The sequence below is a fragment of the Manacus vitellinus genome, unplaced genomic scaffold, assembly GCF_001715985.3.
Source record: "Manacus vitellinus isolate BGI_N305 unplaced genomic scaffold, ASM171598v3 scaffold_21_pilon, whole genome shotgun sequence".
Lineage (NCBI taxonomy): Eukaryota > Metazoa > Chordata > Aves > Passeriformes > Pipridae > Manacus > Manacus vitellinus.
Window position 1 is genome coordinate 8,756,376 of NW_021939546.1, and position 26,488 is coordinate 8,782,863.

The following is a 26,488-nucleotide window of genomic DNA, read 5'->3' on the forward strand; positions in this document are numbered from 1 at the left end:
CGTAAAAACATTGAATAATATTAGAATATCCCAGAAGTTCCGGAAACGCTCTCGTAAGAAAGCGTGGCACGGCAAATGGTGATGAGGAGTGTATTTTTATCAGATACTCACCAGCATAAAAATCAGCGTTGGGATTGAATGCGGACACAGCAAAGGAAAGGAAAGCAATCCCTGTGGCTTAGTCTCATAATCCTCTGAAAGTAAATTGGCCCTACCCTAATCAACATAGTGGTTGGAAGAAAAGTGAAATCATTTCACTTCCCAGACAATAAATGCCAAATGCCAGAAGATGTCCTTGCATGTTTCAGTCTGTGGCTGTTTCCTGTTCAATGTGTGTCTCTTACGCTGCTCATTCAGCCTTTTTTTGGCCATGATAACGAAAAACCCCAGCCTGCTTTAGTTAATGAAGTCCAGTTTCACCTAGCTTGCCCTGTTGTGATAGTCCTGTTCCAAATGTTACCTGCCCTACCCTTTAGGAGAACGGCAGTAATGTTCCTGTTCCCTGTGTGAGTGCTGACTTGTAGAGTTCCCTTTCCAGGTTTGGGTGTCCAGACTCCAAATTCAGAGACTGAGGAATGCACCATCTTCCTCCCAGGAGTGTCACTTTGTTTTGAACTAGTCTTGTTTTAGAAATACTACTGCATTCTGTTCTAATTTTCCAGAGCCCCCTAATCTTCTTCCAGGCTCTTAATGATGTAGTTGATAATAGGATTGTTGGTATTAATTTGGAACAATAACGCCAGCTGCTTGCTTGGTGGCTATTGGCAGAGGGGTGACCTTGCAGGTCAGCTAAGCAGAACTGGAAGTGCTTTGATCTGATCTATACAGAGCCAGATCTGTCCACCCGAACAAGAGGAGTGAGGGAATTCTCTCCTCATGGGATGCTGATTCTTCCCCGCAGAGCACGGAGCACAGCATGGCGGTGGCTTTGGATGCAATCCTCGCTCGGATCAAGGATGTTTGTAAAAGGAATGGTTTGCTCATCCTCTCCGTGTTGTCCGTCACCATCGGCTGTCTCCTTGGATTCTTCCTGAGGACGAGACGACTCTCCCAGCAGGTAAGAGTGGGCACGGCAGCAACACTGCGGAGAAAATACCACACTTACGTAACAGAAGACATATGGAACTTGTGCAACTTCAGCACGGGCTTTGGAACACAAAAATTGTGTATATATATTTGTTAAATTAGTTTAATTCCATCTGTTTGTTAATCTAAGTTGGTCTTTGGGTCCTTTCACACGTTCTCAAACAATACATCAGCAAAGGGTTCTGGTCTCTAAGACACCTGGTAAGTGTAGCATAAACACACTAGAATGTTGAAAGTATGGATAATAATAGTGGACATTTAAGCTAGAATAGATGTAGCATCTAATATAGACCTGGAAAAACTGGTACTGCAAAATATTGGATTTTACATTATTTTGGAATATGTATGTCTAAAGAAAACACTGGGAATATTTTTCAGCATCAGATGCACAGAGGTGCAGATGTTTATATCACAGCAATGGCGTTCCATGTTAACAAATTTAAGATTTCCCATCATTAGCAGACCGTGTTACTGAAGTCACTTGGGGCTTTTTCCCTCAGCACACTTCAAACAAGCCCTTGGGGGTGCTCATTTCTGCTGCATTAGTCAGACAGACCAGACGACAATATGCATTGCTGAATGTGTTGTTTGAGCACAAAATATAAATCTCGGTTAAAAAATATGGCATTTAGTAAATGCAACCAAACTAAACCCACTCTGTTTTCTGCTATGGCAAACCACTGTCTGAGCATCGTTTGTGTCCAAGCAGTAGCTTCACACATACTTAGGAAAACACACAAAATACAGAATGAAGAGATTGTTCAGAGCAACCTATTAACAACAGTCCTCAAGTGATGACATATTTTATTTCTGTAACCATGTAGAGTGTTTATTGAATAGCAACATATTATGTAATCTAATTAATTTTAAAATGATCTTTTGAAGCCTGCTATCTTTGCCACCTTACATGCCAAAGCTGCAGATTTTACCCGTGTTTATCTGATCCCCAGCTCTGGCAGCACTTGTGAAGGCAGACAGTCTTTAGCTCAAAACAATAAGCATCTCTTCATGTATTTCTAGGAAATTAGTTACTTCCAGTTTCCTGGTGAGTTACTGATGAGGATGCTGAAAATGCTGATTCTCCCACTGGTTGTCTCAAGGTGAGTGAGGACAACAATAGTTCCAATAAGTTTTCACGTTTCCTAAATGAGACTTGTCATCACCACTGTTTTACTTGTGACTGAATTAAGTGACAGTGCCAGAGGCATCACTCACTGCTGTGCATTTGCATTTATAGTGGAGCCATGAACATGTTTTTTAATCAATAGGATCATTTCTGCAATATCTCGTACAGCTATTATTGGCTTTAAAATTAATGTGCGGGGGTTTTTATTGTTTTCTTTTTCCCTTGTACTGGGAGGACTTTTTCTTTCAAGCTAACTAGAAGTTAAATATATGGAATAAATAACCCACCTTATCAAAAAAACCACCTTAAGTCTAAATTATTGAAACAATACACTGTTCAAATAAGATGAAAAAGCACAGTTATTTATCGTGTCCCACAGTATTTTGAGAGATGTGCTGTAATATGATGAATATTGAAAAAACCCTGTGTCTCCAGTGAACTAATAGTATATACCTGGCTTCAGCTGGAAGTGAAAGTGATTTCTCAGTACATTAAAGGCAGAACCTTTAATGGTGCCACTTTATTGGTAGCAGAATTAATGATCTAGATCCTGTTCTGATGGACAGTGCATGAGAGCTGCCTTTGCAGGGGGAGGGCATGACTTAGGAGAGGTTTTTCTCTCCTCTGAGCTTGACTGTCTTCCAACTGACTACAGTCCCAACCACACACCAGTTACAAATGGCTCAACTTGTGTGCCCAGTGCTTAGGGAAGATATAAGAAGAATAACAAAGCTAACTTTACCAGACCTGAGAAAAAATTATTGCAATATTTGGTGCCTTTCCTTGAAGCCTCAGTTTCTGAAACCTAATACATAAACCAAGACCTCATCTTCCACTTTAAGAAAGAATAAGTTTGTAGTCTTCAGATTGAAGAGAGTTGCTGCAAATTAACACAACTGAGCACTAATTTTAGTTTTAAATTATCTGCCTTTAGATCTGCCTTCTCATGGTCTTTCACAGAACGAAGCTGAGTCATGGTGCTCTGTGCATGGAACTGTTCACGTGGCCATAGACTCACTCCGGTTCTGTCCCAGGCAGCAAGACAACATCAAAACAAAACATGTCAAGAGATTTTTTTTTTGAGAGGTAGAAGGAGAGTTTTCCAGTGAAAACAAGAGTCTCACAGGAGGAAGTGATGGAGTAAGGAGGACAGAAAAGGGTTGGAGCAGATTCACATGCCCTTCCCTAAAATGTGTAGTTCTTTAGATCCTCTTGTATTTTTTAGAGATGTCAGGAAGAGCAACAGCACAGCAGGGGAGAGCTGCTCTGACACAGCCTGTGATGGCTCAGGTTACCTACAGATGTGTCAGGAGTGAACCTCTGAGCCTGACAAGAAACTTTGCAGACCCTCAAATGGATTAACTCCCCTTGCACGACAGTATGAGTCCATCTCTGTGTGTAACAAACTATCACTTGCTATTGCAAACTGAAATGTCAGGGGTTTGCAAGTTAAAACTACTCGATACAATTAAATTTTCCACACATCCATTTCATAAAATCAGTAAACCCATGCTCTGTACTTTTACCAATCTGCATGCACATTTAAACTACATTTCTTTGTGGATCTGGAATATTCTCAGCCTGTCCTGCCAGAGCAAAGGCATTTAAATTATCTTTTAAATTACTCTCTATTATTGTTTACAAAAGCCAGAGGTACAGCACCATGAAAAGAGCTCTAAATATTGCTCTCCTAGTTGAAATTAATGCAAGTTTTTCCTTATATACACAAAGAAAAAAATTACTTGTAAAGAAATAGAAATAGCTTTCTAATCTAAGAAAGGAAGATTAAAAGGACTGAGTGCAAAATACTCCATCAAGTCTAGAGTTTATTTTGAAGGGTTGTAGCAGAAGTAAAATATGGTAACTGTGTGAGTCAGAAGACTGACAATAGACTAGAAAATCTTGCACTTACAGGCCACTAGCACAGATCCAGCCTTTTACAGAAATGCCTGAAAATGTGTACTTTCCCTCTTGACCTGATAGTTAGAGAGTAAAACAGGAACTTTGCAGATTGTATCCATTAGGAATGAGGAAATTATGATATAGTCAGGTATCTCTGAATGGTGTTTATTTTAAAAGTTCCCTGGAAGCAGAAGAAATCAGTTGAACAACTTGAGACTGTTTCTTCAATGGACAGTTTCTTGTTTTACCCAACTCTGTCCCAGCACCTGGAAGTGCTCTATCCCACAGCTCCCATACCTGTTCTGATGTCTCCTGTCACCCCTAGTCTTACTTCTTCTTTTCTCACAGACAGAAAAATCTTGGAAAAGCAATCACCACCCACTAGCCTGCCAGTTTGAGCCCTGCATGAGCTTTTGGTTTTGTTATGGCCTGGACCTTCATTAAGGATGGAGGGTGATATTATTTCAGTTACCTGTTTACATAAAAAGCTTCACAGCATCATAGAACAACTATGAAATAACTATATCTTTATTGCACCCCTCCTCTGCCTGAGCTCTAGCCCTGCTCATACCTATTAGTATCCTCTGTGTCTCATGTATAGTTTGTTTTTCTCAGTGATGATGACAAGTACCCACACAACAGAGGATGCCACTTCTGTTAGCAATGGAAATTTAAAAATCAGACAAACAGTCCGACAGATTGTGTCTGCCCTGGGGATACTCAGTAGTGGCTGTTACAAAATTTTAGACCCTGTAGTTACCAGATGTACAGTGCTTACTATATGTATAAACATAGGATACTACTCTTAAACCTGGGAATGGGAATATTAAGAGAGATGAGAGAGAAGAGGAGCCAGATCTGAATTCATAGTTACACACTTAGGCACTGCCTGAGCTCCTACTGCAGTTGGACAGAGAGGTGTCCTCAACAAGCCTGAAATATCAGCTGCAGGGGATCTGAAGTTCCCTGATTCTCTCTGAGACAGTGTCTTCAATCCTCATTTGACAGCTGCAGTGCAAATAAGATATTTTCTTCCTTACATGCAAAAGGTTTCCACACATATCTCAGGTTTTTATCAAGTGTGGCAGAGGTGTCTCCCTGTGCATCCTGCCCCGAGAATTCGGAGATGTCAAAAAAACCGCGGGGCCGAGTCTGCAGACAGTTCCCGCCGCTCAGGTTTGTTAAACCTTTCCCGGCACCTCCTGCACTTCCCGGCGCGGGCAGAGGCCCGGGCTGAGATACCGCCCGCGGCCACCGGGCGGCTCCGCTGGGACACCGAGGGACCGCATCCCGGGGATCGCCGGGACCACTGATGGGATCCTGCATCCCGGGGATCGCCGGGACCACTGATGGGATCCTGCATCCCGGGGATCGCCGGGACCACTGATGGGATCCTGCATCCCGGGGACTGCCGGGACCACTGATGGGATCCTGCATCCCAGGGACTGCCGGGACCACTGATGGGATTCTGCATCCCAGGGATTGCTAGTACCACGGCCTGGGGTCCTGCATCCCAGGGATTGCTGGTACCCTCCACTCTCTTTCACTATGGTTAATTATAAACTTACACAGACACACACGCACATGTGATGCCTTCACCTGCTTCCAGGACAAGTTGATTGCCATGGATACCTATTCATCACTTTACTTTCTCAACTTCTTAAATGCTTGAAGTAATCCAATCTGATCTTCAGGCGTCTGCATGATGCAAAAAACTTGGAGAGGAACAAGCACTCAACTTTGTCACTAATACCTTCTCACTCTTGCTAAAGATGATACAAAGCCTCTGCCCCCCTCCTGTCTGTGCCAACAGTGCCAGGCACAGCCCTGGCTCGGGTACAGGCCAACCATGTACTGTGACACAACTCATGGGCTGTCACCTCCCTTCAGAGCATCTCCATCCTTGTGCCCATTCCCTGCCCCACCGTCCTCATCTCACTTTACCAGCTTTGTATTGAGCAGTGTCCACATGGCCAGAAACTTGATTTTCAGTAAGCTGAAAAACTGCATTGACGTCAGTACTTTGGGGAAGTAGGTATTGAAACCTGGTCTGCTACAACTTCGTATCTTGTTTTGAGTGATGTTTTGAAGAAGTTGCAAACTTTGACTGAAAAATTTAGCATTGCTGAGGCATTTATAATGCTGCTGTTTGGCATGGATTCCTTGTGGCAGGCAGAGAGGCCACACTGTGGCACTTACCCCAAAAAGAAATTCCCCTCTCCCTTTCTGTTCGGAGGTGCCGGTGAGCCCGCAGGGCAGGCCAGGTCTGGCTCCCAGCACTGCAGAGCTCAGGGCAGGCAGAACCACCACAGGCACCAGACTCAAGTGCAAACCGTGTGTGCTGCAGAGCTGGGAAGAAGGTTGGAGGAGAGGCAGGGCTTGCAGCCCCTGGTTCTTTTGCAAGCTAACACCAGAAGCCCACACATGATTTCTCTCCTGCATTCAACATACACTTTCACAGACCTTACAGGAACTTAACTCTCTCTTTTGGAGCCTTCCATCCCCTCTGCGTAATTTCAGAGAAAAATTAATTATAATGTTATTAGTAAGGGCTCTCACAGACACAGTGTTTGACTGAACAAGTCTTGCTTCTCCAGAAAAGCAGGCTGAAGCCAGACTTACACAGGTTTACACTAGCTGAACCTACTGACTTCTCTTTGTCCTGTATGTCTACTTATATATGTAATAGAAAGTTATATCCTTTATATCCTTTTATTTCAGCACCCTCCTTGTTTATATGATTAAGTTTTTATCTGGTAATAGATACAGGGCTGAGTTTTCTATAGCTATGATTAGCAGTAAGCAGTGAGAGTGCTTGTGGGAAAGAATTGTCAGGGCAGACTTGAACTGTTCAGCTGGTTACCCCAGGGAATATTTGCTTGTTTTCCTAAGATTATGATTATTAAATTTTGTATTTATTTACCACCGACCACTTTCTAGATATTTAAGAAGTAATCAGAAGCAAAGACTTGATCCTTTTCCATGTGCAGACCTTGTTAAAGAACTATTCTTCCCTTTAAAGCTAAACAACTGACTTGACCTGTATTTTTTAAATTCTAAAGCTTGTTCCTCTGAGTATGTTGTGCCTGATACAAGCAAGTGTATACTAATAAAATTTTATATTTATTCAAAGGCTCACTTGGGGGGTAGTAATAAATATTGGTTACTATTGTAGTTTTGTTGATGAATTAAATATGATATGCTAAATATAGAACTGTGTTTCTTTAAGGGGATTCCTGTCCATAATGCCATCAGTTCTGGTAATCCTTCGTCCTTCTGCTCAGATTCCCAAGTTGGTGATTCTTATTCATGCTGTTAAAGCCTGGTATTTAATTAGAAACTACTCCGTTATAGTATCTTTTCCCCATATATATTTTTCCACAGCTCTTTGCTTTGGGGAACAAAGTAGCATTTTTACATCCCACTAATGACAAATATTGCTCATTGTGTTCTGATGGAATTCTGCCACTGTTCAGCCTCACTGGGCCATCCCAAACTTTGCCTCTCAGAACTCATCAGTTCATCTGGAGAGTTGATAATTCTGTGAACTGTGCAAGAGGATGTGAGGATGCTGTGGGTGCAGGCTGGGGATGCTGTGGGTGCAGGCTGCAGGTGCTGTGGGTGCAGGCAGTTGTGAACCCCCTCATCCTGGGAGCCAAGCTGGTGATGCTGGTGCTGATCCGTGCCAGAATTGGTGCTGCCACATAAGCAGGGCTTTGTGTCCAGGCTCTCCTGCCAAGGACTAATGTGGCCACACAGCTCCCAGACCTGCCTTGGAGCTCAGAGCAAAAGCACAGTGAGTTCATGCAGCTGTCTGTGCAGACATACCCTAAATAACTTCACAGCAGCTGCATATTCTTTGGGAGTCCAGGGTTGGGTTAAAATAACACTGTGAGATAGACTTGGTTAGATTGTGGTTTGTGTTGTTTTGTTTGTTGTCAGCTGTAGGTGAAACTGGTAATACACCACAGACTGGAGATTGTCTGTTTTACTACTTAAGCTTATTGTTTGTTAGGGATGAAAAGTTTGACCCAAACCCTCAGAGACCAGTACTGAAATTTGCAATCTGAAACTTCTGTCATGATTATAAAACAGCGCCTGGTATGGTCGGTATAATATCCATTCAGAAGGAAAACAGAGATATCCAAAAGGCTACGAAATCTCTCTTTTTTCCTGATTTATCATTACATCTAAATGAAGATGACATCCAAAATTAATTCACTCAATAATACTGGTTTTACGAGAATGACAATATGTGCAGTACTATTTCTTCTTATATGCCCCTGGTACTAAAAGGTACTTTCTGTGTTGTCTTGACAAATTCACATAATTTACCTGGAGGCTGAATGGGAAAGGATAGATGATATAAACTTCTGGTTAGGTTTGGCTTGTTTTTTTCTGCTATGTGTAAGTTAAACTATTCCCTCTGGTCATTATTTCCTAAATACTAGTCACTCTGTTCTTATCCTTGTGCAGCTGCCAAACTGGGGCCTATTTAAAAGACAAGTAGATGTGGCTCTTGGGGACATGGTTTAGTGAGACTTGGCAGTGCTGGCAGAACAGTTGGGCTTGATGATCTTAGAGGTCTTTTTAAATCTAAACACTTCTAAGATTCTATAATCAAGGGCAACCAAATTTATGCACTGTATTATCTAGTGAGGTGTTGAGGAGCAGCTGCAAAATGCTGCCTCTGAGTCTCTGAAGGGCCTGCTCAGAACAATGTTTTATAATGCACTAAAGCAGATGGATTTCTCATAGAATTAAATTGCTTTGGGAACACAGGGCTTTTTTCTTCACATTATTGGAGATAATGTGACCTTTCCCTCTATTTCACCTGTGATAGAAAAATATTGGAAGTTGGAAACAGGTCTTTCTCTCAACAGAGGAAATATGCTGGGTTAGTACAGGAAAATATGGAAAACCTGTGGAATACCTGAGTGATAACATTAAGTGTGTTTAGTATACCATTTCCAAACTACCTGCAATATCTCTCTTTGTAATACAGACAATAATAAAAATACATTTCACCTCAGTAAACACAAGCTGTTAAGCCCTTTTCTAGGATATATAATCTGCAGTCTTTATTGTGGAGAAAGTCATTCTAGAGATGTGAGAGGGGATAAATATATTTACTTTCAGAGTGAAAAGCAAAACTGTACTTGGATGAAACGGGAAGAGAAGGATTACTGAAAGGGAAGAGGAATTGGTCAGAAAGCAATCTCACTTGACACCATTATACTACTTTAAATTCTCCATATTGCTATTGTATTGCAGAACTGATGTCAGATTACCCCAAAAGTCCTCTTTTCAGACTGCTTCAGCTTCTTATTTAAACCTTATTAAGAATCCCTCCTCCATGCCTCAGACATCTTCAGAAGTTTCTCCACATTATCATCTGGAAAATTATCAATGTTCTTAGCTGTGTTAAGGAATATTGAGTCTAATGGTCAGGTCAGACACTGTTTTCTGGTGTTTTCTTTTGCTTGAGCAACCCAGAGGTCCAAACTGCTCCAGTGAAAAATGACATGTTGCAGTTGTGCACGTTGTAATGACAAAACTGGGCCAGCTCAGCACAAATTATTTAGGGAGTGTCAGTAGGGATGTAGTGATGTGCAACAGAAATCTATGGTCACAGAGTGAATGGGTGTGGAAAGCACTGAAGTGATTACTAATGGGTATGAACTGTTTGTGACTTGACAGAATTTTTCTGTAGTCCTCTGAGAGCTCTAAAATACTTAGTGTCTCACAAAGGAATGGGAATGACATGTGGAGCTTGAGGGCCTGGCTGGATTCCCTCTGTTTCCTTAGGAGAAAACCAGTTGTATAACTCTGACATTTGTTTATAATCCAAATTTGTGTTTCAAATCCCTTTACTCCTTTCTTAATCTAGAAACACTTCAAAGAACTGACAAAAGAGAAAATCAAGTATTATTAAGATTCTTGGCTCTTTCCACCATGTGAAGCTGCACATGCATATTTAATAGATAACTTAGTTTTGTTTGCATCCTGACCTTTGAATTTAGGAAATACCTTCTTTTTTTTTTATCAGAACAGCCAAAGTCAACAAGCCAGCCTGGGTTTTGCTCGAACTATACCACAACCTCCTTTATCAGTCAGTGCTCAAAGGTCACTGTTCATCCCTTCCAGCACTCAGAGATATATCACAGCATCCTCACATGCAGGTGACAGAACAGCCAGTGGACATCAGCCCTCACTGTGTGCTGTACAAAGTCCTGCCTTGTTTACAGTAGTCCATAAAAACAGATTTCCTATTGCAGGATTTTTCCTATATATGTCAGTTTGTCATTAATAGTTACAAGTGTTAGATGAGAAGGAAAATATCTCAACGTTTTGGGTGAAAAATAAAACTCCTGTTATTTTATACAGCAATTTAAAAAATAAAATCTCAAAATGTTGCATTTTATGACGTATTAGAAATGTAGTTTGGTTTCTTTCCTTGCATCCAGCTGTAAAACTAAACACAGTCACTGCAAGAAGTGTATTGCAGACAGCGAGATCTTAATATATTTTTGTTGCTTGAAGATCAAGAGCCAGATTTTCCATCACACCTGACACCTTTGAGCTTCCACTGTGCTCAGTAAAATAGCTTTATACTGAGGCCTTAAAAGTTAATTCACATTTCCAGTGCTGTTTATGACTGATGATCTAAGCACACAGAAACAGCTGCAACAGTCCTGTTTGATTTTGTATTTGGGGATTTTTTTGAGCTTAGACACCATTTCATTCATATCAAGATAACTAAACTTTAAAAAAGCTGTTTGCTATTACTTGATTTGCAAAGGAGATGAGCCTTAGTAGCCCCTTGGATCTTCAGGAGGATTCTAGACCTCTCAACTCCTTTGAAAACAATGCTGTAATACTATGAAACTTTTAATAATACATGACATTGGTGATCACTCCACTGACTACAAGGGACCATGACAGTTCCTTGGCTGTGTTCAGATCAGCAGCAGCCTGTTGGTACATCAGGAGTCTGCTAAAGTATTGGAGTCTGAGTAAAATAGAGAGCCCAGGTGTCATTTTATTGCCTGTCTGGACTGCACACAAATATACTTGGGAAGGGGGTTCATCTCTCTAAATGGGATGCCCCATGTGTATCTCACACACCCAATCCAGCTTAGTTCAGGGTGTGAGCATGAAAACCAGAGCTGTAACATATCCCTGTAAGTCAGGGCAGACCATGTCACAGGGTGAAGCAGAGACAGGGATGGGTCTGGTCTTGCCACCACCACCACCATCACTTCTCTACTGCAGCCACGGCAGGGGGTCTTGCTCTGCAGGTGTTTTTCACGTTAGAAGAAAGCAAAAGGATATTGTGGAAAGAAAAAGTCATTCAGATCCCTCTTTCTCACTGATGAAATAATTTTAGTTACACTAGAGACTAAGAGGAAAATCAAGCATGAAGCTACAGAAAGAGCCAGAGAAAGTTTCTTATCTCTCTATTACTGTAGAGAGTGTTATTTTCTCTGTTGCAAACTGTAACTCCATAAATGGTGGCTCCATGGAAGTGAAGCAGCCCATTTTGAAAGCAGATAGCACAGATAAGGAAAAGTGAGATAGTCCACTGCAATACAGAGATCACCTCAGGCATATTTTTCTTCACTGTAAATGGTTTGTCCTTAAAGAAAATGCCTTTATTTCTCTGCTTCCTTATCTGTAAAATGGAGATACTGCTTTCCTGCGTGAGAGGAGGTTGCATTAGTCAAGCATTTTAAGATGATTAAATGGCTTGTGCTGTGGAAATGCACATTATTATCATATTGAGACTTGCAGGCACTGACCTTGACAGAAAGGTGAGCACCAGCCTGCCTGCCTGATCAACAGCATTAGGGAAGCAGCACTTCACTTTCATGATGCTCAACTGTCATATAATCATCTCTAATGTGGCTGTTGGAGGCACTTCCCAGCCTCACTGGGAGAACTTGCTTAGGAAGGTCTTTTCCACGGATGCAATTACAAAATGAGAATGGGAGGGAGGGGACGGGATGAATGAAAACAAACATCATTCTAGGAACAACTGTTGGTGGTTAATACTTGACCATTACTTCTTGACAGGATTAATGTCTTTCTAATCACACTAATCCCTTCTGATAACTTTATCCATAATCCATCTATTTCAAAGCAACATCCAGATGGCTTCTGGTGGAGAGGAAGACAAAATAAACATGCAGAAGGGGGTCTTAACAGCAGTTTCTTGTATTTTCTCTTTTTGGGGATATAGGTTTTGATCTTGAGACAGGCCAAAAAATGTGCTTTTAGCAGAGAGTAAGAGAAAAAGCTAGAGAATTGCAGAGAAGATAGACAGTTCTAATTTTATTTGTAAATAAAATACCTCATTGGTACTCTGATGTTTAACTGTGACAGCCAGAACAAGCCTAGAGGTGCTCAACAGGGTTTAGCTACTTGTTTGCCTGGGACTAATTAGATTTCCAAGATATTGGAAAGAATTCCATTCCTCTCTACATCAAAAATTACCAATGTTTTAAATAATGTAGTAACTAAATTACATTTTTAATTAGTCCTGGAATTGATCAGGTCTTCCCCTTTCCTTTAGACTTGACAGTTTCTTTTCTGTATAACCTAAGAAATGGTCTCTGAACATGAAATTCCAATTTTGGGGACTTTTTTTTTTTGCTAAACTAATTAAATAAGTGAGATATTCTGTAATTATTCAGAAAAGCTGCAGATTGGTTTTTATTGTCCTAATCCTGTTTTGTCCATTTGGCAATCATTAAAACATGTTATGGAAGCTACACATGAATCATATGTGTGGAAGCTACTTAGCTACATAGTAGGTCAAATGACTTTACTCTATGAATCAAATATCTGTCCTGTTATTTCAAGCCTAACCAGATTCTGAGGCTTGACAAGAATTAAAGGTAGGCTGATTTTCATTCCAGTGTGTTTCACGAGAGTCTAGTTGTAGAATCCATAGGAATATCTTTTTTTCTGTCTTAGAAGAAGCTTGGGAAATTTTGGGAAGCTTTTATGTAGCCAAGAGTGTTTGATGAAAATTAGACTTAAAGGGAAAACCTGAGCAGGATACAGTGATCTTGATTTAAACCATCTGGAAGCTTATTCCTCCTGACTTCCCTATTCCCTAGGAAAAAAGCAAAGTCATTTTTCTTGCCATTCTTTGGCTCCATTGTGTGAATGTTAGAGCTCAGGATCAACAGTGGGAAATTCCTGTGATGTAATTGTGTATCACTTGCCTCATACAATAACTGTGATAATCAATATGCTTCCTAATCTTTATGTCTGTTGCCTTGTTCCTTCGAATATCAAACATATGAAGTCAAATGAAGAAGAGTTAATGAGTGATTATTGTCTCATTCTGGTTAAAAGCATTTCTTTCTGAAATGATTCTGAGCAGTCACCTGAAATGACACGACCAGTGTTACTGCCCAGCCTTTGGAGAACTGGTTCCAGTGGTCCCTTCCTAAAACTGAGCATTGCAGGCCATGGAAAACCCAGGCCTTTGTCTGATCCCAGCCCTTTTTTCATGCTTCTGTCACACCAGTTACCCCACTGCACCTCCATAGTTAATTACTTTTGAGGACTTTCTCATCACAGCATGGACTGAGCATGACTTTATCTGGTGACAGGATAATCTCATTACAGATGATGATCTTGTTAATGAATATCCCCAAGACAGAGCAATCTCATTATTAGCTCCCTCAGGATTTGTCACCTAAGAGCCCAGGTGTGATTAAATTTTAGCTGCACAGCATCTTCCCAAATCTTGTGGCTGAGGTAGCAACCCTAAAGGCACATGAACCACTGGGCATATTTAATTAAGATTTTTGTCCCTAAGTACATCTGGAAACACTTCTCAGGTGAGAAGTCAAGACAGGGTTCACTGCTCTGTTGTTCTGCAGAACAAACACAGTGCAGTGGCAACAGGAACAGTGTGGCTTCACCAAACTGGGAGTGGCTTCACCACACTGGGAGTGGCTTCAGGGCAGTACCAAAAAGGGAAGTGAGTTGTCTGTCCCCTCAGCAGTACCCTCTCCAAGGGATCACTCTGCTTGGTGTCCTGTCCACAAGTCACAGATCTGCTGGTCAACACTCAGGCCTTTGTACCACTGGCATCACTGCCCTGAATAATGGATCTATAAAGAACACTGAAAATTATTACCATGAAAAACAGCCAGCTAGTTGAAAATCAACCTGATTTTAATTTTTATTTCTTTTTTTTTTTTTCTCCTGGGAAGGTTAGGGTAGAGGTAGAACAGTGCTAAAATCCAGTACAATATAGGTATCTAGTCTGGGCAGCAACGAATTGGCTCAATGGCCTGTGAAACCTCAGCCTGCAAGAACAGATCAGTCCTAGAAATCTAATAACAACACAGAGGTTTTTTAACAGGGAACTGACACATTATTTTCAGATAAATGTATTTCACTCAACTTTTTTATCAAAAAAAAGTGTTTTAGAATATTTACTCTTCTGTATGGACTGATCAAGGGAAATTCCAAGGAACTAAGTAGCATTCCTACTCCTGTATTTTTAGTACATGGTCCTGTGTTTGTACACAGTGCTTTACAGACACACAGAAATGCACGATTTTTATCAAATACAATGACAAATGAGAGCAAAACAACAGGGTTACAAGAGTGAGAGTTACTGAGATGCTCACTTTCTCAGTGATCCATTTTCTGAATGACCCAAACTACAGTGCAGCCCTGCTCCTACAGCGTTAACAAAACCCATGCTGGATGAGAGATTGGCAGTGCAGAAAAGCAATACATTTTCTTAATTAATCTAGTGGATAGCAGGAACCTGAACACTAAATCCACCCATTTGATTTCATTAAATCTACTATAAAGGTTAAGCTGCACTTTAGCATTGGCTCCAGACAACCTCCCTCAGCAGAGGGAGGTCAAGGAGATCTCATTCAAGGAGGTGCAGCTTAGTAAATGTTTATGAGAAAAGGCCTGATAAATGGGTCTGTTTTGGATGAGAAAACTGGACAGTGGGGCACACCAAATAGTAAATGCAGGATTTTACTTCACCTGCACTTTTCCTGAGATGCATGCTTTGGAGAGTTCACAGAGAATTGTTCCAAGTTAAATCTCAATTCAAAGCCCCCTGGTAAAGCAAAAATAAATTGTGCTTTGAATTGATTTAGAAAGAAAAAAAAAGTATTCTTTTAGGTAAAGAAAGGACTATGTGACAAAACTGCTCCTTGGTGTTTTTAATTTTGAAGTTGTGGTCCTACCTCACTCACACACAAAGGGGTGAGGAGGTTGGTCAGATTTCCCTCAGAGTCCCTTCAAACCTGAATTATTGTATGATTCTATAAAATTATATGTAGAGTTTCATACCTAGGTTTTCCTGACCAACTGTTGCCACTGCTCCTGTGAACTGAGCCATTACATATGTAGCTCATATAAAACTGTCCCTCGAATTTCAGGGAACAACCAACAGGATTTAATCCCCACGTGTGCAGCCTGAGCTTGCAACTTCCTTCAAGTAACCCGGAATTCACATATGGCAACTGGGGAACACTCCTTTAGATGCAGAGGGTAGAGTTTAGTGTTCCTGGCAAGCTTCTAAAAGCACTGATGTGTAGGCAATCCTAAGAGAAGCAGGTAGACTGGAATAATTAGGAAATTAGGCTTTCAGCTGCATTAATGTGATGCACAAGATACAATTTGTGTTGTGTTCCCTTTCCACAGCTTGATGTCTGGGCTGGCAGCCCTGGATGCCAAGACTTCCAGTCGATTAGGGATCATAACCGTCACTTACTACCTGTGGACAACGTTTGTGGCTGTGATTGTGGGAATAATTATGGTGTCCATTATCCATCCTGGTGGAGCAGCACAGAAGGAGAGCACTGAGGAGGGCGGGAAGCCCATCATGAGCTCTGCAGATGCTCTGCTGGACTTAATCCGGTAACGACACTCGTTCTTTCCGCTTTCTGAACAGCACATTTTGTACATAACTGCAGGAGGATGGCCTGAGAATAAGATCTGAATTTAAGGATGAACATTTTGCTTAAATTTAGAAAACAGTAAATTTCAGAAGATGATTTTCAGGTTGTCAGATGTTTATACTGGCTGTTTCTAGTAAAATTTAAATAAATGGCCACCAACTAACAACACTGGAGCAGGTCTTTTATACTCCACAGAATTCCATGTAGCCTGTGGACCTCCACATCAAATCTATTATTAACATCAGAAGAGTGGTCAATTTAAATTAGGCCAGAAGGTTATAATAGACAAAACCTTAAATATAAGGGCTGAAATCCATATTTTTCAGAAAATAATTCTTAAAAGTGCTTTTACAACTGCTCGTAGCAACTCCCAGATAAAGGACATGATTAGAAAGACCCTGCTGTGTATTACTTGTTTTGCTTTGTGGCTTTTTCTTATTTGTTTTACTTTGGCAAAAGGGATGGTGGTTCTTTTAGAGTGGCATGAGGGCACTGCTGGATTTTGGCAGAATATCCCTCTTTGTCCCAACATTCCAGGTGCTAGTGTGATTAATTTCCTGACTGAACACAGTATGTGCCTCAGATTTATTTTGCTCGTGCAGAAAGACCAAGTTTGCCTTTGTTTGGTAGTTCCTCAAGTCAGTGATCTCATACTACAGTGGGCAAGGGCTTCCAGGCCAAGGGTGTGTCTGAACCACAAAGAATTCTCTTTGGAGCTCAACTTACTGAAATTAAAAATATTGCACAGTTTGCCTTTCAAAAGCCCAAATTCCTGACCCTGACGGCATGTCAGCACACAAATACTTTAATTAGATTTACTAGGACCTCAAATTAGAAGGAACTGTGAGAAAATGCTTATAACAATGGGGGTTTTTTTCTCCTCCAAGTTGCATTTAGCCAGGCCACCTGTATTTTATCAATGTCTAACTGTGAATGGGCCAAATGATTTTGACCATGAAGCAGCAGCTGAGAGCACCCTCTTTTGTAGCTTTCCAAAAAAACACCATTTTCATCTGCAATGGGAAGATGCCCCTTCATGGCATGTGTGTCTCCCTAGTGACTTTGCCATGATGGAAATGTGCAGTGGAAGTCACACATGTCTGTCTGTGACATCATGTTAAGTCACATTATTCTGTTTCTGCTCCATACAGGACTGTAATTCCTGCACCAAGAGGAAGGCCCTGAGCAAGTTACTGGAACTTTGAATCCCTTAGTATGACAGAGTAGCATAAGTAAAAGAGAATCTAAGAAAAATGTAACCTTAATGATTGTCTTCATAGTGGCAATGTTTGGAGACCATTTCTGGTGTGCTGAGCTAAGTCCTTGGTCCTGGACAAGTAAAGGCACAGTGGGACATATGTTGCAATGTCACATCCAAACTGACCTTACAGCTCTGTCTGGGAAGGGTCTCCCTCACCACAGGTTCCCATTCCCTTTCTCACACCAGCCCAGTTGCCTTTGGAGAGTCAGAGTAAGCTTGTCATGGAGATGAGTCAGACAGAAAGTAATTTGGGTTTTTAAAATCTAAATTAAATTCTATAGTATTGTATTTGTGTAAAACAACCAAATCTGTGACTGGAACCCAGGATCTGAGTTATAATCTCATCTATCACATCTGTCTGGCTCCTCCCTGTACATCAGGGGTGTGGTGGTGAGATCTGGGAACACTTTATTCCACTGAGCCTCACTGCAGGTAACACACCATGTCCTGATCTAAACATTTCCAATCATCATCTATAATTTCACTTCCTACAACATTTACTCGAGCAAATGATAACAGCTTGCATACACATTTCAGGTATTCAAGTGTCCAACCAGGCATGTGCTTTTTAGCCTGCAAAACCTTAAATTCTTCCCTGCTTTGGGCAGGTGTCAACAGCGACAGGTCAACAAGCCACTGTCATCAGCAAAGGTTTTTAAAAAGGCAGAATAAAGCTCACTCTCCTTTTGCCGTGCTCAGCAGCTGTCACAGCTGCAATCCTTCCACCCCCAGTGCACAAACGGATGGTTTTTATTCCTCCACGACAGAAATAACCACATTTACTAAATAAAAAAATAATAACAACACAAATGTGGGGAATGGGCTTTCAGCCTAGGCAAACACTAGGGGTGAAATTCTGGCTCTGCTGAAGTCAGTTGCAAAACTCCTAAATATCTCTGTGGAAGTCTGGATTAAATGTAGTGATGTATCTGCTGGTTTGAGCTGGAAAAGCTGATCCTTTAGCTCAATGGTAAATCACTTCCATTCACAGCTGGAGACCATCTCATTCGGCCCAGATTGGCTTATCTTCTCAATTCAGTAATTTCCTCTCGATTTATCAATTGCACATGTGCCCAGAAGTTTACACAGGAAACAGCTGCTATTCTGCAAATGAAGAACACTGAGTGTACAAGTGGAGAGATGATATATGTGACAGAATTGTGAGGTTTACTTCAAAAGTAGGAATCTTGGCACAGGGATACATTTATTCATCCTCATTGATTTCAGATTTTAAACCACTTTGAAACGATGAAATACTTTATTATTTCCTGTGATGTTATATATGACATTGTCAGGTCTGGAACTTTTGGCAGGAATGATGTTGCTAGAAATTGAATTGCTTGAATTTTTGAGTGAGGATTTTGCTTTTAGACATGGTTTTAATCAGAAATTAAAGAATCTACTAACTCAGCAATAAATACGACAACAACAACAACAACAACAACAAACTAGGGCAGACCCTCATGGTTATCCTCAGCACCTGCAACACTAATCAAGAACCACATTATTACTATTATGCATTACTTTGCAGATGGTGCTTCCCCTGTATATTTGTCCATTATGTTAAAAAAGCCACAAACCATCAATAAACCCTGTAGTGTATATAACTTGAGGAGGAGATCACAGTGACACTGTGCTGCATAACTCTGAAATGGCTCTAAACCTCACACCAACCAGGAAATACAGAATCTCATCAACATTCTGAATTTCATGCCTCAAAAATTGTATCCACAGGTCAACCATTTTTTTTTCCACTCTGAACAGCAGCACTTGAAAAACTTCCTGTCTAAAGGGAACCCCCGGAGACTGGGGACAAGAGACCTATGGATGTGACCCTGCCCCTACCGATTTCCCTCTTGATTCATCCTGGACACAGAGGCCACTGACTGCAGCACAAGTGTTCTCAACATTCAATTAGTATTGATACCTAAAATCTTTACCACTGCTTTGGCCTTAAATGTCTGAATTCTTGCTCTAATTCAATCCACCTTTAAGCCAAATATAGGTTCTGCTGGCTGTGGAAGATGGTTCACCTTTGTACCTGTGCTCTGAGGATGCTTCTCTTTAGCTGCCACTTTATTCCTACACTGAGCCAGATGTCAAAAACTTCCCTAATTTTATTCAAGGCTCCAGGTGCGAGCACTGCAAGGCCTATGAAAGTGCATTTTCATCCATATTTAAAGCTATAAATCCTCAGGCTAAGGATCATCTTGTTCTCTTTAGGCACCTGGTGCTTTATGAATTTTTATGGATTTATTCTCCTGATGTGCAATACTCCTGTGAGGTAGGCAAGGGCCATTTTCCTTTCCTAGCTAGAGAAAAAAAAAAAACATATGGAAAAGAAATTACCTCACTGAGGATTGTTCAGAGAAATCTGTGGGGCCAGAGGAAATATTCCCAGCTCATTCAGGATCTAGTTAGGGGTCTTGTTCTAGGACTGTGGCTTTTGGGGCACCTCAATAGCAATAGCAATGAATCAACACACATCTTTACCTTCTTTCTCATGGGTGAATTATTGACACTAACGCTGTACTATGTCCCCCAAAATAGAAGAGTGAAATTTTAGTAGCCACTTGTGAGTTAAGAAATTAAGAAAGGCAAGATACCTTTTTTTTTTTAAGTAATTCAAACTTTGAGTGTTTTATTGAATAGGACAAAAAGGGATATACTTACAGGAATAGCATTCAATTTAAAATATAAGGTTTGTCTGGTTCTGTAGCATATATTCACCTGACTAGGAGAATAGAAAATGCCTATCATTTGGGGACAAACATTTGTAAAACTAGATCTATGAGTCAGGGCCACACTGTTTACATTAGCAGTTAATACTTCCATAACATCTGTTACCTTTGATTTAGAAGGGGAAGTCCTGCTGCAGCTGAAATCAGGCCACCTGCATTTGTCACCAAGGGAAGCAAAATTGGGCTTATGAGATAAAACAAGCAAGCAAACACCATAAACACTCACGTGAGGAAAGAGATCCCAGGAAAACTGGGGTTCCCAGCCCTGCTGTTTTATATAGGGCTGACTGCAAATCTGGGCACCGACAGGTGCAAGGTTAACACACATCTTCAGTTTTTCTCCAGTCTAACAGCATGACCTCACAAACTTATTCAGTTCAAAAGCTCCAAATAGAACAATTCAGTGAATTCAGTCAGGATCAAATCCCACCTTAACCCTCGACAAATATATTTGTACATTTCTGAAATTCACTGGAAGGAGAAGTCAGAGCCTTTTATCACTGAATATTCAGGATTGCATCCAATTTAATAGCAGGTACCCAGAAACTCAATCTGGCTTAACCAAGAGAGGTTTTATTTTTATACCATTTAGAGTAAGAATAGGATATAAACACTGTAGAGGATTTATGCTTTCATGGGAATCCTGAGCACTCTTTAAAATCACTTCCTTTCCCATTCTCAAGCTAATGGCTATATTCTATTTTATTGAAATTGTGTTTCTTGAAAATGGGGCAGGAGAAAACCAATATCTGCTGTAGTTTGGAAAAAGTCCAGGCTGTGCAGTACAAGAAATCAGATTTTAAAATGTTTACAACTGAAGACTGCATTGTATGTACACACAATAAGATATTTAAAAGTGCATTAAATGACCCATACTTTTTGAAATAGCTATGCTGTACATCAATGTGTCTTTTGCCAAAAGCCACTGTGTGCTATGACAGAAACATTTATCTGTCCCTTATGGCAAACTACCATTTTTTACTCATTTCAGATTGCCAGTTTTCTCGTGTCTCCCCAAACCAGGCTGGTGCCAGCACTGCTCTGCACTGTGACCAGGTGTTCACTTCTGGTTAATTTTTTAAGAGTTCAATTTGCACAAGAGCCTGAACCTCAAGTATTTACAAAATTACTCTGAAGCCTCTAAATGTGTGGTTCCTATTTGGCACAAAAGAAAACCAACATGGAAAAAAGATCATTCCATGATAAAAACAATACTGGGAGATGGACTACAAAGCAGATTCTGCTCTCTGATCAGGAGGTCTTTGTCCCAGAGGGGATTGCACAGGGCCAGGAGTTAAAACTCCCTTAGGAAAGCTTCAGCCTTGAAGGGGAATAAATCATCCATCCTCCTGACAATTGGTCTGGACATCTTCCAGTGTAAACATACACTTTTTATGAGATAACTTTGCCTTGCTGAAACCACGGTGGAAACGCGTGGGCCTGTCATGTTACCTTTGATGTGACTCAGCCTTTTCAACATTCCTGAAGATGTGAGGTATTTGTGCTTCCCATCCAAAGAATGATTTTCTTAGAAAGCCATAGCCCTGCTGGGGCTGTGTCAGGACCTTTTCTTCCAGAGGAAGCAGGGTAAGGAGGTTCACCCTCTCTTACTGGACTACAATGCCATGCAGCCCTCAGGACAGATAAAAATTTCATGTGGTTGGCAAATTATTCCACAATTTGAGTTCTGCTCTGATCTTCAAAAAACACGAGCAAGACAAAATGGCTTAGACCTGATTAGTGATTTTTTTGCATTCTATTAATACTTTTTATCACCACAATGAGGATTTAAATGCCTCATTGATTCTGCAAAAGCCTTCTTTGGTTCTTTTAGCAGGAGGTAGCGTGATTGATACTGTGAAATGAGATGAGGCACTGGAGGTGACTTCTGATGTGCAAGATGCTTTCTCCCATGGCCCTGTGACAGGTCATTTGTTCAGTCCTGCTGGATTAAATGTTGCCCTCTCTTTCAGGAGTGCAAACCCTGCTATAGCCCCCTGACAGCAGCAGGAAGGTATTTCAGATGTATATCTGTATAACTAAGGATAGAATTTGGGGCTCCTGTGTAACAGTAGTCAGGGTTCTACACAGCTGATCATGAAATCATGTAGAGGACATCAAAAGTAAATGAATTTTTGAGATGAGGATACTGCCACTGAGGAGGACCTCAGCCTATAGTAAATAGGAACCACAGTGCTGTTCATTTGTGGAAAAACCTCAAAACTTTACAGTTGTCATGTCACTCTTCAGACACCATTTTTACTCTCTCTGTACCCTTGCTGTACAGAGTGATGGGGTAAGGTCTCAAAAGCTTAGATATTAGGATACTGTCAAATTCTCAACCGTAAAACAATGTTCCTGCAAGCTCAGCTACGCTCGTTCAAATTTGAGAGCAGTGTCCAAAGCTGCTTTATGCCCAGTGCAAATATAGGCCAATAAATATTATGAGGACACGTATGTAGCAAAGAGCCAGTCTGGTGGCTTTAATTCCACAGCCTGGGAGACTGCAGCCAGACTGTCTGGTGTGCCAGGGATTAGGTGCTGATAACATCAGAGTCTGAGAGCAAAACCAGATTGCTCTGCAGAGCACAGAGTATGCCAGAGGGAAGGGGTGTTCTGAGGCAAGGAAACAACATCTGCCATACCTGGGGCTGCTCTTAGAGCCACTGGCCTAATTTCTCACTGAAAAGATCTGCTAAAGCTGAATGCTCTGAGTTAACAGATGTTGTAGTCAGGACTCAATGAATGTTTCAGATACTCAGTAGTATTACTGCAACCAGAATTCGGTCTGTTATTTCTAACAGAAGTTATCCAGGAGATGTCAAACAGACACCACTGTAGTACCAGCAGCTGCAGGCTAATGTTCTGTGGACAATTCAGCCAACAGTGTCCCAGGAACACAGGTTAACAGTGCTGGTGTTTCTATCTCTACTGTAGTTCTCAGAGCCAGCCACCTTGTGAAGAGAGCAAGAGGGCTCCCACGTCCTGGGGGCAGTGCCAAGGCATAGCCTGAGCTGAGAAGTGACTTCCTAGCACCATTCAGCTTCCTAAAGCAGCTGAAATTTAGAGGAATAAAAATGGTCAATTGTCTTAATTCATAGGTTAGTTGTGGCAGACAATGGGAAAGGAAAGAGGACCTCCTGTTTTTGGCAGTGTGAGGTACTAGGTAGTCCTGTGTCTAATGGGAAGCTGCACCCTCAGACCTGCTGCTCAGACCAGGTGCTGTCTGTACTTGATACAAGTCTTCAGGATTTTCTCAAAATCCATGGCTCCAAATTGCAGAAGGCACATTGCCATAGCAGTTCCATATTCCATACACATACACGTTTCTGACTGGATACATCTCCATCTGAATCCTCTTATCCCATACAGAACTAGGGAAGGCCTCCAAGATTTGCTGGTGGAAGGAGGAGGCTGTGCCCACTGGCAGGCTGTGCTCAAAGACAGTGATTAGTAGGTCACCGAGCGCGTGTGCTGCTGTCACAGCAGATGCAGGGCAGGCACCCACCCTGTGCCAGCTGGGGCTCAGCAGCCCAGGTCTGGAGAAGGTTCACTGACCTGACACTGAAGTTTCATGCACATTCCCCCTTCAGCCTGTGTTGAATGCTTCTGCTCTGTCTGGCAGAGCTCCTGAAGCAGAAGATGCTCTGGGAAATGTTATTCCTCACGGCAGGCACTATTTAGCTGTTAATTTTTTATATAACCAGAAAGCTTATGTCTCAGTTTCTGTTTTACAACCATATCCTTGTCTCAGACCTAAATTTATCTATGTTTTAAATCATCTTCACTCACTGTTATGCACTAGATTTAATTGTGCCACTGAGATTAGAGACAATGTTGCCTGTACTAGAGAAATGAATCCCAGATCACTCTAAGTATCCTGCACTATTATTTTGTGTTCTGTGTAAGCAATCTGAAAGTAATGCTGGAACTTTAGAAGTGTTTTATCTGCTTGGCTTTCCTAATTGAATAAACACAACAGCATTTATAGGTGGTGACAGCAGTGATTAGCTCAGCTTGAATTATGGCTTTATAAGTGCTGGCAATGCCTTTAATTCGGTGCAGGTCAGTGATAAACACAGGGCCTGTTCTGAGTAGAGACACGGTCTCACTTCATGATCCTGGTACCAGATCCATGTGGGTAGATCTTTACCTTATCCAGAGTAGCAGCAAAACTGCCAATCTTGGCCCAAATGGGCCAAATCATCCCCCAGCTCTAGGTGACAGTTTGATACTTTCTTCTCATTATTGTAGTCCATTAAAGTTCTCATCTACCAATTGCTCTCTTAAATGTTTTTAATTAACAAAACTTAATTTTGGCTAATACTAGATTTTCTCAATCCAAGTAAACCAGCTTAAAATAAAAAATAAGCCGAGGCCCTGGCAAAAACATTCAGGTCAGCCTTTCACTGGATAAACTGTGTAATTTTGGTAAGGCTGGAATCAAAGACTGGATCACAGTGCATAATATATTAAAAAATATTGGGAGAATTCCAGTATCTAGTATTAAGTGGGTAGTTGTAATTCCTGCAGGATAAAGAATGATAAAGAAACAAAATGCTTTAATCCTCTACAAATTTGTCTAACATTTAATCTAGCTACTAACCATATGATATTTCCTTTCTCGAGCAGTCTTAATTGTTCTTAATTCTACTAATTAGGACTGTGAGGGAGAAAGTGGAAATCATCAGCAATTAAATTCATGTTTCTGTGTGAAGCCAGGGCTCCTACGTGAGGTGCATGTTCAGAGTTGTGCAGGACTCCTCAGGGTGGATCTGTTCTTTCAGAATATTTCACATTCACAAGCAGCTCAGGGCACAACCACCACACTGTGCACTCCTGTAGCACCTTTCCAGCCATCATCTCAAATCACAAAACAAAGATGATCTAATATTAATGAAGCCTTTAACAGTCTGGAAGCAGAATTCCCTTATGCAGCATACTAAAGCAGTAAGCATCTTTTCTCTCCAGTGCTTCCCCTGCCTACAAACATCCCCTTCATCCTCCCCGGTCCAGCTCCATCCAGCTGTTCCTCACTCAGCCCCCTGTGTCAGCCAAGCCCTCAGGGCTCAGGCAGAAGGTTCTGCCCTGATAGGAAAGTGAAGCACAGCTGATTGTTGTCTGTGTCCTGCTTTGGCTGCAGATTCAACATCTGAACCAGAGAATCACCAGCTTTGTGGAGGGTTTGCAGAGCCAACCTCACGCTTAGTGCTGTTGTTTCCAGGGTGGAAGCTGTGAATATTATCCCCCAGGAATGCCAGCTCTGCCTGCCAGGGGCTGCTAATCTGACCTGCCTCACCTGCCTCAGGTGAGGAAAGGTCAAGACAGTTAAAGAAGATATAGTAAAATGCTGCTCATCAACCTCCTCTCTTGCCTGTCAGTAACTCGTCTGTGTAACACCAGTTCACGCAAAGCACCGGCCTTACCAAAATGACACATGATGCCTTTTTGTGGCTCATCTGCTCTCACACAGCAGGCCAACCTCTTTTCAGTCTTCTGTTTCAATCATTAGACAGTGCTACTACTCTTCAATTAAAATTCTTCTCCCTCTAATTTAACCTAAAAAGGATAATTAATTATCTCTTTGTAGCAACTGCTTTCAGTGCCTGATGCTACTGATGCAGCATCTACCTCATACTTTTAAGTGTGACCATAATGTCATATGATGATCACTTAAAATAGCAAAAAAATTTGTTTTTTCTAAGCCAGGGTTGCACAGCAACTCCATGAACACAAAGTATGTGCTGCTGCTGGAAAGAGGAAAGCAGCTCTGGAAATGTCTCCATCCAGCCTGCATTTAGCTGGATATGTACATAGCAACTCTCTTTGGAATAAGAATAGGCTTTTCACATATATTTAAGTGTTACCCTGTTTTGAGGCTTAAGCAGGACTTTGAATTAAAAGTAATTTTGTTGGAGAATTCAGGAGTTTCTCCTGTCATATATATATGAAAGCAGATAATTAGGTCAGTCCTGAAAATGATCCTATTAAAATCATCACACAAATCTTGATTCCCAAATGCTGTATGGAAATATATGACTTTTTACATTTTTTGCCCAATTATATTTTGATTCCTCTTTGAAGCCTGTAGAGGGTGTGCTCTCCATTCCAAATTAGGATCAAATGTCTTTCTGCAAAGTAGTAATCTGGATCACACTGAAGTTATGAACTAGCTCCAGATATTATTGGGTGAAATGTTACAGACTAAGATACAGTCAGAAAAGGTGACAAAAAGAGTCCCTTTTGGAATTAAAAGTCCATCAGTGTCACTGCAGATCTCACAGCATTTGCTCATTGTCTTCCTCTGTAGCTCAGCAGAAACGAGCTGTTGGCCTCATTCAGGCTCTTGTTCTGAAGCCTCAGAACCATATTAAAGTAAAATGTAGCAGAGACTGTGCAGCTCTAATCTCAACTC

The 26,488-nt window shown here is 41.2% G+C and overlaps 1 protein-coding gene across 1 annotated transcript in view; it reads left to right on the forward strand.

Annotated features, from left to right (window-relative positions):
* The first annotated feature begins 916 nt into the window (after positions 1-916).
* The window catches only part of SLC1A7 (solute carrier family 1 member 7), a 48,085-nt gene continuing 22,513 nt past the window's right edge, over positions 917-26,488 (forward strand). Inside the window, exons 1-3 of the mRNA XM_018072165.2 lie at positions 917-1,057; positions 2,107-2,186; positions 15,815-16,030. Of these exons, the coding sequence (XP_017927654.1) occupies positions 917-1,057; positions 2,107-2,186; positions 15,815-16,030 (437 nt within the window). The remainder of the gene's footprint in view (positions 1,058-2,106; positions 2,187-15,814; positions 16,031-26,488) is intronic.